This window comes from Phaenicophaeus curvirostris, chromosome 9 (genome assembly GCF_032191515.1).
Source record: "Phaenicophaeus curvirostris isolate KB17595 chromosome 9, BPBGC_Pcur_1.0, whole genome shotgun sequence".
NCBI lineage: Eukaryota > Metazoa > Chordata > Aves > Cuculiformes > Cuculidae > Phaenicophaeus > Phaenicophaeus curvirostris.
In genome coordinates this window covers 312436-330413 of record NC_091400.1, presented here as the reverse complement: position 1 = coordinate 330413, position 17978 = coordinate 312436, and the positions used below count along the sequence as shown (strand labels likewise).

The 17978-nt window shown below is 39.6% G+C and overlaps 1 protein-coding gene across 1 annotated transcript; it reads left to right on the top strand.

Moving 5' to 3' along the window:
- The first annotated feature begins 145 nt into the window (after nt 1-145).
- PCGF6 (polycomb group ring finger 6) lies at nt 146-17927 on the top strand. The gene is made up of 10 exons (XM_069863305.1): nt 146-480; nt 2195-2294; nt 3697-3793; nt 4357-4412; nt 5182-5241; nt 5850-5958; nt 6744-6771; nt 10030-10128; nt 13168-13254; nt 16332-17927. Exons 1-10 carry the CDS (start codon nt 175-177, stop codon nt 16386-16388), a joined length of 999 nt encoding a protein of 332 aa, XP_069719406.1. The 5' UTR covers nt 146-174; the 3' UTR covers nt 16389-17927.
- The last annotated feature ends 51 nt before the right edge of the window (nt 17928-17978 follow it).

The window sequence follows — 17978 nt, the reverse complement described above, 5'->3', positions numbered from 1 at the left end:
CCGCCGCATACGCAGCGACGCGGCGTTTTCTCGAGTAAAACTACGACTCCCGGCATACCCCGCGCCGGAGCCGCGCATGCGCGCTACGGGCCGCGCTGCCGGCCTACGGCTCCCACCGTGCCCCGCGGGCAGCTGGCCCCGCGTCTCCCCCGGTGCCCGCCCTCCCCCTGAGCCATGGACGCGGAGGTGGACGGCGGCGGCTCCGTGGTCTCGGGGCTGCCTGGCGGGGACGGGGCCGGCGCGGGGCCGGCCGAGGGGGACCAGGAGATGGAGGGTGCTCCCGGTTGCTCGGGGTCGCGTTCCACCCCCTTCGAGTTCGAGCGGAGCCGCTCGGAGTCCAGCGGCGAAGACGACGAGGAAGACGACGAGGAAGAAGAGATGGAGGAAGAGGACGAGGAGGAGGACGAGGATCCCGAGGGGGACGCGGGGGCGCAGTTCGGCACGGATGACGGGGACCTCGACTCGAACGAGGACCGGGAGGTGAGGGGCGGGGGGGGGCAGAGGGGGCGCCCCCTGAGGCGGGGCGCGCGCCAGGCCCCGCTCCCGGCGTGCCCCGCGGCGCGCGTGCGGCTGGGGAAGGGGGGGGGGCGGCCCCGCAGGCCTCGGGGCTCTCAGGGCCCTCGGGGCCGCCGCTTCCTCGCCCCTGGGGACTCGCGAACGAGCCTCTGTAAAAAGTCCTTCCCCGGCTTTCACGTAGCCCCTTCGGGTACTGGAAGGTCGCTGTGAGATCTCCTCAGAGCCCTCCCTTCTCCAGGCTGAGCAACCCCAACTCTCTCAGCCTGTTCTCAGAGCAGAGGTGCTCCAGCCCTCAGACCGTCCTTATAGCCCTTCTCTGGGACCCGCTCCAGTGAAATCAGGATGGTTTGGGTTCGAAGGGACCTTAAAAGATCATCAGTGGTGGAATCACCTTCCCTGGAGGGGTTTAAGGGGCGCATGGACGAGGCGCTGAGGGACATGGGTTAGTGATTGATTGATGGGAATGGTTGGACTAGATGATCCTGTGGGTCTCTTCCAACCTGGTGATTCTATGATTCTGTGATCCAGTTCCAACCCCCTAGCCATGGGCAGGGATACTTTCCTTTTGCCTGGCTTTAAGACTAGAGGAAATGTGCAGAGGATATGGACATCACACGACCAATATGATCTAGTGAAGCCATTTTATTCAGAGTTCACAACACATTTATCCCTCTCTTTAGCAGAGGCAGCCATGGTGTTACAAGCCAATTCGTCAGTTCTCCTTTAGCAGTAAACAATCATTGTTCACATACATTATTGTGCTTTCCCATGGGAAACGGCTGTGTGAGCACTCTGGTCTGCAAAATAGCAAGTCAAGGACTACCGAGGAAAGCTTCCCCTGAGAAACGAGAGGAGTACAAGACAGAGCAACTTTCTAATGATACAGAGAGAAACCTTAAAGACAATGTGTCTCCTACAGTAACTAGTTCTTTTGCAAGGCTAGCTTTATTGAGGTGTAAAAGCTGGGTTGTGCACGTCTACATATCCATGCCCATTTTGATCTAAAATCTCCTCAACAGAAATGGAATGTAAAAATCTAATGTTACCTTTTCTGAACAGATCTTTCATCGTTGCTATAGAAGAAATCCATTGTTTTCTGAAATAGTAGACTTCTGGCAAGAAAACTGCCATGAAACTACTTGTACAAGTTCCTGATAAATGTACTTCATAAACAGAATTTAGAACAGTGAAATGTCAGTCTTTGCTTCAGTTTGTATTTGTGTAATTTGTAGCTGTGTAGAGACACAAGAGGCAGCGCTGGCTGGGTGCCTTGATTGAGGGCCCCAACAAACTTGCTGAGCTTTCTAAATGATGATATTATTTGTTACCAATATCCACTTCAAGCTTGCTTGTCACTTGATCCTCTGTTAAAGAGTGTATCCAAAAAGCTTTTTCCTAAAAGACTGTGTTTAGTTTGCTTGTCAGATGTGATTCATGAAACAAATCGGATTGCCATTCACTGAAAGGTCAATTCAGAAGGCTAGATGAAAACCTTTAGAAAAGAGCTGTATGTGAGGAATGACTGAAATTATTTTTTTTTTAGGAAAACTCATTTTTGTAGCATGTTAATCCAGATATTTTTTTTTCATGGTTTAAGGCTGTGATATTCTGAAAGCTGCAGTTGGGAAATTACATGTCTTAGCCCCTATATTCTAACTCTTGTAAACTTTCTTTGTAGCGCATGATAAACCTCTCAGAGTTGACCCCTTACATCCTGTGTTCCATCTGCAAAGGTTACTTTATTGATGCTACAACTATTACAGAATGTCTGCACACCTGTAAGTATCAGCATTGTCACTCTTTAGTTTAGCTTCAAATTCAAACAAAAATTGGCTGTTGGGGTGTTCTGGCTTCAGAAAGCTAATTCCCTGTTTGAGATGAATGTGTGTTGTGTTTATTCTGTTCCTTAAAGGAAAATGTAGTTGTGGATATTTTAAGCATCAGGAAATCATTGTGTAAATCAGTCATGAAGTCAGCTTAGTTTTCCAGGTTGAGCGCAAAGAAGATGTAGAGAAAAATAAAACTCAAGTAAAACAAAACGAGAGCTACTACGTATTTTCTTTAGACTCTAGGAATTTGAGCATGTACCTGAGAGGATAATGTTGAGTTGCCCTGGTTGTGGTGGACTAGTAACTATTTCTGGTAAGGGTTTGTGCGTTCACAGAACTCAGTAAGCAGCTGTGTGGAAGTACCAGTTCAGATACAGAAACAGTTTTAAGTATCCAGGAACAGTTAGTCTATAAGCTGATGAATAGAAGTACATGGGTAATGAAAAACTGGTTTCCTTTTTCCTGGCTTGTTATTTTTCCCTTCAGTGCTTGTATTAACAGTATTTCCATTTCTAACAGAACTATTTTTCTCTCAAAGTCAATAAACCCCTTTTTGTGAAGCTGACTCCTTCAGGCACACCTATGTTCCCACCTGAATCCAAGAATATCTGCTTCCTAGTCCTTCCAACTGCTAACACCGCAGAGAAGGAAAACTTCTCTTTTTTCTCCTCTCTTTCCCCCTTCCTCTCTTTTTTTTTTTCTTTTGTGGGGCACCGCTTGCTGGTTTGATGTATGCCCTTTAATATTTCAGCATAGTTTGTAGTTTAGGAAAATGCACAACTGTTAGTGAGGACAGCATAATGTTGCAAGTGTAACTGTGATGATCTCTTAGTTTCCTCATAAATTTTGTGGAAACGTTCTGTGTGTTCAGGCTGATGTGGAGCTGATTTGATAGCAAGTTAATTATTCTAGATGTTTCCACTCATTAGCTTTCCCTCTAAACTTCAACATTACAGTGCAAAGTAGAATGCAGTGCCAGTATTGTAATATCTTGGTTTGATTCTTCTACTGAAACTCTTTGTAGGGTGCTTTTCAGCAAATGTTTTATATGCAGCAGTCTGTATATTGTTGTCTTAGCTCTGCTCGTGTTCTGGGTAACAGTTAACAACACTGAACACCTAGCTTTGCATCAGTGAGATTAATTATTCTTAGGAATAACTGAGCATTCAGGAGTGTTGTATCCTGTACGAGCAGAGAGCTGCTGTGTACTTGAGTCTGAAAGTTGAAAAACTTGCTTTGTTTTGACTAATTAACTTTATTTGAGAAGTCTGAGTGTAATTGCTTCTCTTGTTTAAACAGATAGTATCATGTAATTGATATATGACTTTTATGGGTTTTGTTTCCTTTGTAGTTTGCAAAAGCTGCATAGTGAGACATTTCTACTATAGCAACAGATGTCCAAAATGCAATATCGTTGTACATCAGACACAACCTCTTTATAATATCAGGTAATGACTTCATGTCATTTTTACAGATACAATTTTTTTTCAAGTTTTGCTGCTTGTTTTTAAATGCTTTACATTGCAGACGTGTAGTGCTTTCCTATTTCAAATGAAAGAACAGTTAGGAGAAAGGCAACATGTTATTTGCTTACGTTAGCTTCATCTCAATAGTGAAGACAAAAGTACTCAATTGCTTGCTTTATCTAATTTGAATCCCTTTCTAGGGCTTGCTACCCCCACCTTGGGTACTTCTGTGCATTTGCTTGGTGTCACAGGTGTTACAAGATCTTAACTATTTGCTACAATTCTGTTTTAGACAAAGCTTTGTTGGCATCATCTATTTATTAACTCTGAAAATTGAGTGTTAGTTCCTTGAGCTGTTCATGAATTCTTGAAGGGTGGTGCTTTTAATTTTGCATGGCTCTTTCTGTTGGAGTTCTGCTGTCAAGATGTGAATTTAGACAGATACAGACCTGCTGCTCTGTGACTGTTCTTTTTATGTATGTCGTATTTCAGCATTGTATTCGATGTCTCTGTTACAATCTTTTTTTTTTTTTTCTCTTTTATAGACTGGACCGGCAACTGCAAGACATAGTCTATAAATTGGTTGTCAATTTGGAGGAAAGTAAGTCCCTTTATTTTATTACCATTTGGAGGCTGAGAAGACTGAATAGAAACAGTCATTCAAAGCCCTGTTTCTACTCTGGGTTCTTTAAAATAGTTTTGTAACATTTGATTATAAATCCTAATGAATTAGCTATGCCAACTGGCATCTTTCTGGCTGCTAAATGCTGATACAGATAGTGATTTGTACCCCGTCTCATGAAACACAGGTGTTGCTGTATCCAGGTAATATTGCATAGTCACGCCTTCTATTTTTGTAGAAGTGCAGAAAATATCGTTCTAAGTTCACTTGCCTAGTTGAAAAAATGTTCCTAAGAGACTGATTCTCTCAAATGCTTTTATTTTTTCCTCGCTGCCATGTTTACTTTTCTGATTTTAGTTGTAGTCACTGTCACACATTTACCTTGAACTTGGGGAGCCAATGAATCTCCACAGTCCACTTCTCACTGAGTGAAATACACGTTTAAAGGATATGTATGGACTACAGATGGTATAAAAATAGACTCAGGACAGCCAGAGGAATACTAGTTTTTTGCTGCCGTTTCAGTATGATTTATGGCCAGTTTCTCTGATTTCTTCTCAGTTTTTACTATCTCTTAATTTGGGTATCTAAAGTGTCCCAGCCTCGTATGGAATACCAGCAGTGTTGAAGGTCTGTGGGAACTTGGGTGGCATTCCCTGCTTTGACCATTGGAAATTTTATGGATATTCTCAACATCTGAACTACCATTCCAATTGCTTCTGTATTCTGGTTTGTTTTTCTTTTTCAGGAGAGAAAAAGCAAATGCATGACTTCTATAAAGAAAGAGGATTAGAAGTGCCCAAACCAGGTGAGCTGTAATCACTTTAGAGGACACTGTTAAGGAAATATTTACTGTACCATTTATTCTTAAGGGCTTTCCTAGAAATACTAGCTCACAACTGAAGAAGATATGTAGTATTGGAAACACGGGATTCTTGGTTGTCTGATTACTGTGACTTGTTGCAGTTTTCAAATTGCAAAAATAGAAGATGGAACTGGTAGCACTTAAACTGAGATCGTGGTTGGATTTTTTTAAAAACTGATTGTGTTTTGCCTACAGTCAGGAAATATATGTAAAATGTGCATTAACTTTGTTTTCTGACCCTTTATAAATAATTAGTTTTACAAATGAGTAAAAATAAGAAGTTTAAAGTCTGACAGATGAGGGATTATTTAATTTTGTCTTACTATCAAATAAACAGCTTTTTGGAGAGATGCCACGCTGAAAGCTAGTGAAGTGTGAGTTCAGATATACAGCATGAAATGTGTGGAGAACTGATTTAGTAAAAAAAAATAGGATGAATTGCATGGGCACTTTTTCCTTGTGAAGTCGTCCATTTTGCTTGGCGCATGTTAGCACCTTATGCTGCTTTTATTTCAAGTTGTGTTTGCATTCTGGCTATTTGAATATTTTAGCTGTCCCACAGCCAGTTCCAGCAAGCAGAGGAAGACCTCGAAAAGTTCTGGGCTCCATGTTCCGGATCCCACCAGAACTTGACATCTCCATACTTCTGGAGTTCATAGGGTGAGTTGTGAGCAAATGTAAGAGTGAGTGACTGCTGTGAGAGTGCTGCTTGTGTGTTTCAGACTGTTACCAGCTCACAGTTTTCATTGAATGCGCGTTTCCTCCACCTCAGACAGCAGATGGGGAGCTGGGCTTAACTTGCAGTGCAAGAGTGACAGCCAGCTGTGTTGTAACTAGATGGTGCAGATAATTAAATGCGTGTCTTCCTATGAAAATATCTTCCTGAAAAGTGTAGTGTTAAAACTTCCATGTGTTCATTTTATTTTTGACAGAGTAGCCTATCATTACTAAACTGAATGATGAAACAACTCTTATGTTTCCTTAGTCCCTGTAGGTGGCAGTACCGGTAACACTGATTGTGCTGGACTTGCTCTTCTAACTCAGGGACTGCAGCTACAACCTGGGCAGCGAGTGTAGCGTTCGCCTAATGTTATAGGTGGGGGTGATAATGTGGCCTAGTCTTAAGTTTTCTAGACAGTTTCCCAGACTTAATGAGTTATACTAAAGTTTTTGTATCAGGCGACACCTTTAGCCATGGATTATGGGGGAAATATCCAGCCCAAACACTTGAGTTGTTTTCAGAATACAGGAGGGCAAAATAGTGACAATGAGTTAATAGTCTAGCATATCAAGCTTATTTTTTAAATTTGGCGCTTTCTTTCATTAAACTCCATTAGATTATAATATTACACCAAATTTTTACACACACTCACTAAAGCTGTAGGATGTTGATAACTGTTAACCATAGCAATATTGACTCTGTTTACTCTTCTCTTGTTTTTCAGAGCTAACGAAGGCACAGGGAATTTTAAGGTGCAGATGCGATTTGAACTTTTCTTACGATTTACTTCAGAAATCTGTATAACCTTAATGTATTTTAGTTTGTTTTTCTTACACTGAGTGCAGCCTGAACTTTCATCAGCATAGTAATAACCAACCCTGGATGACAGTGTACTTTCAAGCCTATTGTATAGCATCACAGAATAGGAAATAATGAAAGTTTTGGCAGGAGAATGGGAATGATGCTGTTGAAACCTTACCTAGGTGATTCTAGCTTGTTATTCTTGCATATCTCTCTCCAAAAGGTGCACTGCTATGGCTTTTATTGGAATCCTAAACAAAGGTATAGACATTGTCTAAAATGCTGGGTTTTGAAGAACGTTCTCAATTGTAGTCGAAAGCTTGCGTGGGTTATTCAGAGGACGTGTAGCCTGAGGTGTAACAATAGTACATAAACTGTGATGTGCCTAAACATTTAACAAAAAAAAAAAAAATAGAGAATTGTCTGGATGGCCCAAAACACCTCCCTAGCCAGCAGAAAGCTTATTCTTTTCTGCATCCCTTCAGTAACTGTGTCTTGTCTGTGTGGCAGCTTGCTGGCTAAACAAGAAATAGCGTTGCTAATCCTTGCTGAAGCATATGGGTCTTCTTCCAATACATATCTTCCTACTAAGCTGCTTTGGTACAAATTCATAGAGGAACTTCAGGTTGTTTGCTGCCTTCATGATTCATATGCTGTAGTTCAAGATGTTCAGAGTGTGTCATTCCACTAGTTTGGCTAAACATTTAGAAAACGAGACTCTATGCAAGGGCAAGAAGGAGATGTAGTCTAAAATTGCTCAGCATATGGTGCACTTAATCCTTCATCATTTTGGAATTGTGGGACTTAAAAGATGGAATGGCACAGAATAATGGAATATGAGAAACCTAACTGGTACAGTTGGCAGGAACATTTTACTGTTGAAGACTTCAAAGAAAAAATTACATTAGTAACTCACCTATTAATTGTTCCATTTGTACCATTTTACTGATTTCCTTAATGTTTTCAGCTGAATTGATTTCTAGTCAATATATTTTCAAGTTCAAATCTGAACTCTTAGATTTTATTACAGTTATTCTTACTATTTTTAATAGCCATTACATTTATAATGGCAGAGCTTAGGAGGCGATTTCAAACTTCCAAATACAAAAATAAGAATTTTCACAAAGTTGAAATGTGAGTACAGTTTTGTAAAACAAAAGTAATCTGCAGAAGGGGGGCAACGTTCCTGAAAATGTCCACAGTCATTTTTCATCATCTGTTACACCCTAACACCTACATAATATTCTTAACTCTCTTTTTCCTTACGTTTCACGTTATTTTTTTTATCTTCTTGCCCTTGTATCACCTCCCATCCTTCTTGTCTCATATTTGCCCTTGTCTTTGCTTTGTTTATCCTGTTCATTTTAGACCACACAAGAATGACTGTTCAACCATTTTATTAACTTATATGTTGTAATATTAAAATTCGAGTTAGACACCTGCTCTCGAACATGCTGTTCCAATACAAGTAGCTTTGTCTTTTAAAAAAAGGTACTTGGCTCAAACATCCTTAAGGAGTGTTTGTGTTTCAGGAAAGGGATTTTTTTTGTCTGTGTAAATGTTTTGGGTTTTTTTCCCTTTTAAGCCATAAATACTTCTGCTCAGTTTAACTTGAGTATTTTGAGAATGTTCAAGATGTAAGGCTGCTCACCATTACTCACAGTAAATAGTTCATGCTGCAACTAATCCTACTGTCCATAGACCACAGTACTATTCAGCTTGTGTGCCTATTTGCACTTCTGTACAACGTGTAAGTTATAAGAAACACCACAACTTTTAACTAGTATTTTTCTACAGCATTTTCAGACTCCGTGCTGTATGTTAACTCTATGCTTCACACTTCTTCCTTTCTATCCTTATGTTCTTCGCAATGCTTTATATCTTCATGCTTTTTTAATTCCACTTTGTGATGAAGGGGTTTACTCATCAACCTTCCAAATTCTCTTTCATATCCACTTCTCACAAGCCATATCCTGATCCATTTTTAGCATTGCTGTCTTCCATTACTTTCCATTACTTTTTTCTCTGTCTTATTTTTCTGAACTAGATGTTGAATTTCACATCTAAAGGGTTTTCAACCTTTCTCTTTTTTTTTTTTTCAAGTGGGGATGAGGGGGAAGGGAACAGATTACAAGGTCTGTGTCCACAAATTCTGATTTATACATGCAGCGAGTATATATTCATTATCATGAAGCTTGCAGCAGCATGATTGCCGGGTCAAGTCTAACTGGCATTTCTAGCTCAAGTACATGAATAAATCAAACTATTGGTCCAAAACCACAGTTAGCATGGATATGTATATAAATTCATTGTTGAATTCAAGGGATTCTGTGACCCTCTGACCCCTCTTTCAAGTTTAAATAATATAATGAGCCTGGATAAGTAAGTCACAGCTGTTCAGAAGTCAACATCAAAATCCAGTTAATTGACACAAAAGGTAATCCATTTATCACTCAGTGCAGTTGTCGGCTCTGCCTTTGTGCCTCATCACTTATCTGCCCATATCTCTGATTCGCTGTTTTAAATTTTATCCATAGAAGAGAAACCTATTAAAATTTTTGAGGCATAACAGATGTCTTGTCATTGCAGCCCTTGCTGTAAAAGTATTCAGAAATGATACAAAAAGATTTCAAACTACTCTTGCCCTTGTGTTCTGCATAGCAGTTTATTTTAATTAACTCTGGAATTTTATAGACTATTAAGTTGATTCCAGCCTAAACCATAGTACGTCTAGAACACTAAAAGGACATAAGCTTCTTGCATTATAAAATGTCATGGTCTAATTATCCAAATCATGTTTGGTACCCAAGCCTGATTTGGGGAAAATAAGGAAACTTGAGAAAATGTTTCATGTGATTCTGATGAGTAAATGCCTGTCAGGGAAGAAGGTCTTAAAATGCTGTGGTAATACTGATGTCTATGCAGAGTTAACAGCAAATATCATTTTCCAGTACTTCAATAGTAAAGTAAGACTGAAGTCAGTAGTTGATTGCTTTTAAAAGTTGTTTTAAGCAGCGAGAGTTTTGAACTTGGAATTTTTATACACTCTTAGTCCTTTCCCTATAAAATAAGCTGGAAGTAGATCAGAGAAATGTCCAGAAGCGTAAGCTGTCTCCCTCTGTTACTGGGCTTTTGCTTGGGTTTGGGGCTAGGAGGGATGATGGCTGAAAATGTATATTGCCATGAAATCTTACATTTATTCTTTGCAGCCTTTGGAAAAGAAGTTTGTACGTGTTTCAGCAGAGGCAACAATTGGACACGTGGAGAAATTCCTGAGAAGAAAAATGGATCTTCACCCTGCTTGTCAGGTATGCCACTTGCAGTGGCTCTTTACAAGTTCACTGGGATTGATGGAATGCCTGTGCTTCATGCAGGACATTTCCCATAGTTCATTAGAGTCTGGAAACAACGTTAGTTTTTTTCAGTGCAGGAAGGATTGAAAAATAAAACAATATTGTGATCTGCAAGGAAGATCTCTCCCAACTCATTTGCGACACATTTAAATTTTCATTATGATACTTTGTATAGGATCTCTAAAGTGCCACTTAAGATTTCAGCAGATGAAACTCGAAACCAAGAGGTACTCTGGTTTGGAAGATAAACCTGAATATATAGACAGGAAGGTGTGTGTGCATGGGAGGATACGGAGGCAGAGAATGAAGTAGGAGCTGAGTAGCAGTAAAATTCAGCTGAATGCTGAAGAAGCAAACAACGGCTCAGAAAGAATGATATTATGAATGGATGCTTGGAAATAAAAGGTATGGATGCAAATGTAGGTATGTGCCTCCAAATAAGAATACAAAGAAGCAGAATATGGCACAGAATTTAGCTTCATATTTCTCAACCATTTTGATAGGAACTGCATGTCAAAACCAGTGTTCCGTTCTTCAATTCATTTTAGCACCCATTCAGTTCAGAAGGTGCAGGAGTTCTGTAATGTGTAAACAATTCTTAAAGGCAGTTATTGGCAAATCGAGCCAATAGTGCTGTGAATAGGCAAATGAGGGAAATGAAGTGCTGGCTTTGGAGTTTCATACAGCAGTAACTGTCTGAGACAGTACAGCATGGCTGTGTGCTTCAGTAATGAGTAGTTATTCATGCCACTTACCTTTCCAGTAGTGACAAGGCAAATCAGATATAAATTATTCATTCTGAGGAAGTACTGTATTTTCATTTGCTCGTTTTCTCTCAGTGAGAGTCTCTATAGTTTTCAGGTAGTGTTGGGTTCATAGTCTGAACAGATAAAAGTATCCTCACAATGAGGCTAGCGAAAATTCTTAGATTAACAGTCATTTATTTGAGGGGAAGGAATTGTTTCAGAATGAATCCTAGCATAATTGCTACCAGGCAGAAATTCAGGCTTTGGTGCTGGAATGAGAAGATTAGGTATTTGCTATTCAGGGCACTCTAACATGGTAAATGTGAAAACTCTGCTTAATTTATTAGAAGACACTGGATCTTTAATGACTGCTGTTTGAAACTGCAGCAGCAGTGTCAATACTGGGATATCTTCAAGCATTCAATTCTGTTTAGAAAGGTTGTCAGCAGTTGTCACTATGTCTGTTTGCATCCTGTATTGGGCAAATTGAATAGATTTTCTGTTTCTTTTGAATATATAAAATGTGCACGTATTTCTGTATGTGTTAGTGGGAGCAGGATTGAGTTTTTAGTGTCTGCTAGTACAAAAATCATAAACATAAGCTTATAAAGCAAAAGTAATTATATTCATATATCACTGGAAAGCAAAGCTGGCAGATCTGTCTCCCTGCAGTAATAACTGTAGAGGCTGGAAGGCAGGGGAGACAGCAGAAATAGCTATAACCAGCTTTCAAGAAGAAAATTCTTTTTTTTTTTCAGATTCTGTGTTAAATACATGAAATGTTGATGTTAATTCTATACATGTATGTATATATGGGTCAATATCTAATAAATATTTAATGTTCTGTCCAGATCAGTCTTTACTAGGCTTCCCCCTGCAAGCTAAAAGCAGGAGTAATACTAAGCAGTTTGTCTTCTGCACTTTATGTTTCAACCTAACATGAATGGAGTATTCTACATTGTTCTCATACTACCCAGATGGTGAAGTGAAGTAAATTAGCCCTTTTTTGAGCCTCTAAGGAGTAGAATCCTTGTGTCCCTTATTCCCAGAACAACGCGGTCTGCCAGGCATAAATCTTCCTAAATCTTTTCACGGAGAACAAGAGAGAGATGGTGGACTAGCATGCAGAAGAGCATAAATCCAGGGGAGCTGAATAGCTGAAGCTCAGAGTGTGTCCTGTAGTGAAAAGTGGCCGTCTAAGAGAATACGTAATGATATTGCAGTATGCTCCCCAACTACTGCAGTGGCAGTGCGAAGAGGTTTTACTTGCAGAAAGCTGTGGGACAGCTCGTTGTCAATCTTTTCAACTTTAATTTTGAGGTGTTGTCATTGTAATTCACAGATGAGAGCCCTGTCATATCCATATCTAGAAACTGCTCATAAGGAAACTGCAAGCAAGGTGCAGTTCAAAGAGAAACACTGCTGTGTTAGCTGCTCTGATTTGAAATGTTAGAGACGGGATTTACATTATGCATGGTAAATTCATAGTAACTATATGAAGAAGCTTTTTCTTGTAGTAATCAAGGCAAGGAATTCAGAAAACCTCATGATTTCTTTTTCCTTTCTCCCCAAACTACTGGTTTTGTGGGCTGTTACTTTACGAAAGTGCCTCCTCTGGCATTGCAGGCATTGTTGACGTAGTTAGCTGCAGCAGAGGATGTTACTTAGAATTGCTGAGTGTGCCCTTCACTTGTATCACAGAAGTAATGATTGCATTTGGAGGGAGGACTTTGTGAAGTAATTACTGACAGTGGCATACAGTGAGCTGTTCTTTTCTGTTAAAACACTTCTTCCAAACAGTCATATTGAGCAGACTTATTCACCTGTTTTTGCACTCAAGATAAGAACAAGGGTAGCAATAGCTCATTTTCTGTCAGTGACACAGCCAGATTATCCTCTTTTGCAACTGATGAGTGTCTTGATGTTTGTGGGATCATTTTAATACATGATCTAAATTCCCATTAAATCCATTACAGTTATTACGGAACAACTTTTTTCAGTGAATGCACCAAACTGCGAGTGTAGCAATAGTGTCCTCTCTGTTCCAGAAGTGAGCCCCAGCACAAGGGCCTGGAGTGCGAGGCAGTAACGATGTGTCCGTTAAATACATTTGGACAACAAAGGTAGAGACGGCTTTAGTGTCTAACGTGCTAGAATTTAACTCTTCTAGTCACACTTTAAGGGCTGAGGTGCTGTTTTGCTAGTCCAAAGGTAGGTTGAACTTGACCGTGTTTGTGTTCTTTGACAGGTAGACATAATATGTGGTGATCACCTGCTAGAACACTACCAGACACTGAGAGAAATCCGGCAAGCCATAGGAGAGAGTGCAGTACAGGTACGTGTGGCAGGTGGGGCTTTGTTCCAGGTTTTCTGTTTTAAAAGACTACTTTCTGAAGCTATCAGGTAGCACCAACTTATCCAAATAAGTCACTTGAAGAGTCTCTCTTAACTTATGCAAAATGTTTTTTATAGTGCAAATAGAGTTAAGAATATGCCATGTGCCAAGAGTGTTCTTGACAGTTTGATGCTCTGAATATGAGGGTTGTGTGGTTTGGTGGGGTTTTCTTCTATTCTGAAACAATTTGCTGTTGTATCAGTGCTAAATTATGCCAGCCTTTCTTTCAATTAACATTCCTTATTTTCCTTCCCGGTGATTGGCTCTCTGCAAGAAATCAGATGATTGAAGCATCCCAAATGAGGCTGGCCTTGGGACTGGGTCAGGGGAATAAACATGCTTATAAAAGCACAAATCAATGATACAGAGAGTAACAAATGCAATTTGTACATTCGATGCATATTGTACTGGTTCTGGTCACAACATGAGTGTATAGCCAACTATTTCTTGTTAATAACTTTAAGTGCTGCTGGCTTTGCAAATGAGAGAGCATTTTGATTTCATTGGCGAATCTTTTGAAACATCTTCGTAATGGGAAGGGTCACAACATTTTGAAGTGCAACAAAACAATAATATCGTCTGCCAGTAGATGCACAGTAGATGTAAAATCACGATGTATGGTAAACTGTATATTAGTCTAAACTTGGAAGTCTGAGAAGCTAATGTTTAATCTAATACAGTGAGAAGAAACAGGTTTTTGTTATCTTATTTGGAAAGCAATCTAAGCAGATGGCAGAAAGGCTTAAATAGTACCAGATTCAGTCCTCTTGACTTGTTTATGCACACACACACGCTCAATCCTTTACATCTAGATTTCCCTACGAGAGGGCATCTGTGTCAGGGGCAAGGAGTGGAAAGCTGATTTTGAGCTGGTTTGGATGCTGCGTCAACTGTACCTGATCTGAGTAACTAGGAGGGATTCTGCAGTCAGGCAGACACATGTGGCTCATGCTGCAGTGTTGGCAGACATTAAAAGTCTTCAAGGCTTGTGTTGAGCACCTCTTTTTCCATGGTTGAAGGGAATAAATGTCATACTTGATGTCTTAGCTGTTTATATAATAATATGAAGAAAAAAAAAATGAGAATGTAAACTAACCTGATTTGGGGTGCAAGGGATAGAAACCAGGAGGAAGCTCGCATTGGTAACAAACTTGCTTCTAACATAATGAATTTATTGTAAGTAAATGTAAGCAATTGGCACAGTGATGGAAGCATCCTTTCCTAAAAGCTTCAGTAAATAGCAGGGGGGTGATTTATTTCTCAGTCCAGGGTCATGTGTATGTGCATTAAGACTTCGTCTTAGTAAAAGATCTTTTCATAAATGAAAGATGCTTTTGTGGAAGCACTCCAAAAAAACCTGCATCAGTTTTGTTGCTTGTCAGAAACGAATCTGCTTAGCTGGAGTTTAGTGTTTTTTATTTCTTGTCAGAATTGGGTCGTCTTGATTCATTTTCAGTGGTGAAGTACCAGTCAGCAGCTCCACAAAGAGAGCAGTCATCTTGGGATATGTTCTCCAGTGATATTTCAAGTTTCATTATTACAAAATCAGTATGCTAGGGATGGTTTCTCACAATCCTGCTTTAGTGGGCAAGTAAACAGAAGATCTTTGCTTTTTTGTGAATTCTTAAGCTTTCATACCCATTTTTGCCAGGAAATTTGAAAGCTCATCCTTAATTTTCTTAATTTTGTTACAAAACCTCCTAGGATGCCTAATAGTTAGAGTAGAAATGTTAAAAATAACCACAGTTGCTTCTTTTTTTTGAAATAAATACAAAATTTTGAAAATTGTGACATTGTCATATTTTTATAGTGTCACATTATATTGTTTTGCAGAAACAGAGGATGCATTTCTAGAATTAAAAATCCTTAGGAAATGTTTTTAGATAATTACCTGCATAGGTCAAATCTGAAAATGGAATGGGTTGTTTCTTTTTCACCAAGACCTGAAATTCAATGAACAGCATGACTGTCATGGCCCGGTGAGACCACAAGTACAGAGGAGTGTTTGATAGATATTACATTAAGTTCCAAGGGCATCTTGTAACATCATAACCTTCCAGCCTTTCCAAACCAGTGTTGGAGTCTGGAATGCCCAGACAGCTCTCACCAGGATGCAGAAACACTCTTTGAAAACCTGCTGTTCTCATTTATCCATTCCTGAGTTTCATGGGAGATCCTTCATGCTAAGAAAATAGCTACTTCAGTAGCTACTTATGCAATGCAGGGTCATTTAAAGGCATAGACATTTGTGTATTTATTTAGATGGGTACAATCGCTGTGAGGGGAAACAAATAACTGCCCTTCTGAATGGCCTGTTTCACTTGCAAGTTCATTCATGTCAGCAGTTATTCTTGCTGAGAAAAGTGATATTAAGAATGCAGATAAGTTTCTTTTTGCCAAAGACATTAATTTTAAAATCCATACCTTGGCAGCATTTACATTGGAAGTTCTTCCAATGCAATGTAACATCACATATGTTGTGTGGGATTCTATTTCTGGAACATAATCACTGTAATTTTTTATGGGCTTTTACTCCTTAATAACTTAATAAGCTAATAGTTGGGTGTTTTTAATCTCTTGTATTCTTTACTTAATAAGTGTATGGTAGTAGTCTAGGCTTTTCAAGTACAGCTTTTGGCAGCATCTTTTAGAACTGCTTAATCAAGTTTTTTTCCTGTCCCACAGTATCGGGTGAAAAGCAATGTGAATTGTAAACAAGAGCCTGTCGTATGAAGATGACATAAATCCATTATAACTTAAAAATAAAAGACAAGGATCAAGTGTTACTTTGGTTTTTTTAAACACCCTTTTCCATCTCAGAGAGGGGAGGAGATTATATATTTTTGCCTTGATATCAGAACTTCTGTTCGCATACAGAAGGGACACGGTATAAAATGACAAGAGAGATCAAAGCTGAGGTTCTGCCAGGCAGTGACTGTCACACGAGGCGGTGGTGGCAATGCCTTGTGGAGAAGGTGGTGTGGTGTGATAATACAGTTGCTTTCTCTTCTCTCTAGGATGGTTTACTTGTACTGCACTACGGCCTGGTGCTATCTCCAATATCTGTAAATTAAAGATGGAAAGACTATTGGAAGGCAAAAGAATACCAAGTCATCAAGCTTCTTCACTGCACCAAAGGCAGCTGTTGTATTTCCTGTGACAGGAAGCAAGTAAAACGAACCACCACACCACTAACTACTGTACGCTTGTAATGCAACGTCTTTTACCACTGTAAAAAAGTACACTTCTGTAAGTACAGCTGTCGATGTTACTGTGCTTTGTGTTACAAATTACTGTCTTCGAATTTCACTTGGCTCAGGGAATTTAGATGCTCAGAGTAGCTGCATTTTTTTTATACATTCTAAAACCACAAGATCATACGGGGTGAACAGCCTTTAATTTCCTCTAAGCTATGAGATATTGCTTACTTCCTAAGTGTCTAGCTAGAGCAGTGCTCTCAGGGATGATCATGGGCAGTATAATTTATTCTGGGGGGAGATGGTCATTTGCCTAAAAAAAAAAGTGCACTGTGATCATCTGTGTTTGGATGTGATTTGTGGAGAGGAGGGGAACTTGGGAAATGCAGACCAAAACAGGTAGAAAACGACACATCATAAGCATTGTTTTTTGAGAAGTAGCATTAAATTTAGTTGTTTTTCTTGAAGAAAGACAATTTCATTTGCACTGGAAATATATTTGCTGGTAGTTTAGCTTATACCAAATGGTGGATCATGCATCTCTGGTGCTACTGGAGATGAGCTGGCTGTGAGCTGGTTAAACTATGCATGAAAAAAAAAAAAGTAGCAGCACCTCTTTCTACCTGCTTGCTGTATGTAAAGTAATCATGTATTTGTCAACTGACTTGACTGGCAGGACCATAAATCCTTTCACTGTAGCACATATCTTTCTAGCAGCAGTGAAAATGGTAGCTTTTTCCACTCTTTTTGATCTGTGTTAGTGCATTGTAGTGGAGACCAGGGCCCAGTAATGTAATACTTGCCTCTTACGACCAGATTCACAAAAGACATTAGGTAACTTTAACATACTAAAATACTAGGGTTTGTAACAACTGTAGTACTTCAAATTTTATTCTCGTTAAGATTTCCATGGTTTCCTGTGCACCGTTGAGAACCAGAGCTTTGGATGTTATGGTATTGCTGCATACTAGGTCATCACTGTGGGGACTAATGAAAGCTAGTGTTATTCTCTGGTATGGGAAAAATGGGAGGAGACTCCTTTGTAAGGTGTTTTGGAGCACTTAAGGTAGCTCATATGCGCTTGCTCGCTGTCAGCTTGAGAGATCTGGTATCCTTTGTTTAAAGAAAGCTTTCATGAATCCTTTCTTGGGTCTTTACGATAAACATTCGGTTTTGTCTGTGAAGATTACACCGTAAGGGAAGAGTCTTGTTTGAAGTAATTCTTGTGATGCTTCTGAAATATGTAACAAAAACATTTCTAGCTACAAATTCCTATTTTACCTTTAACATTTGTATAAAAGTAGTGTTTAAAATGCACCAGAAAATGAGATTATTTTGTAAACCCTTTGTGAGTCGTGTTGATAAGAGATTATATATTGTAACAGTAAAATAAACTTTATTTTAGCCAATTTAAAATTGAGCGCTTGTATTTCCATGCCGTGCTCCCTGTGTCAGCCTCAAAATTAA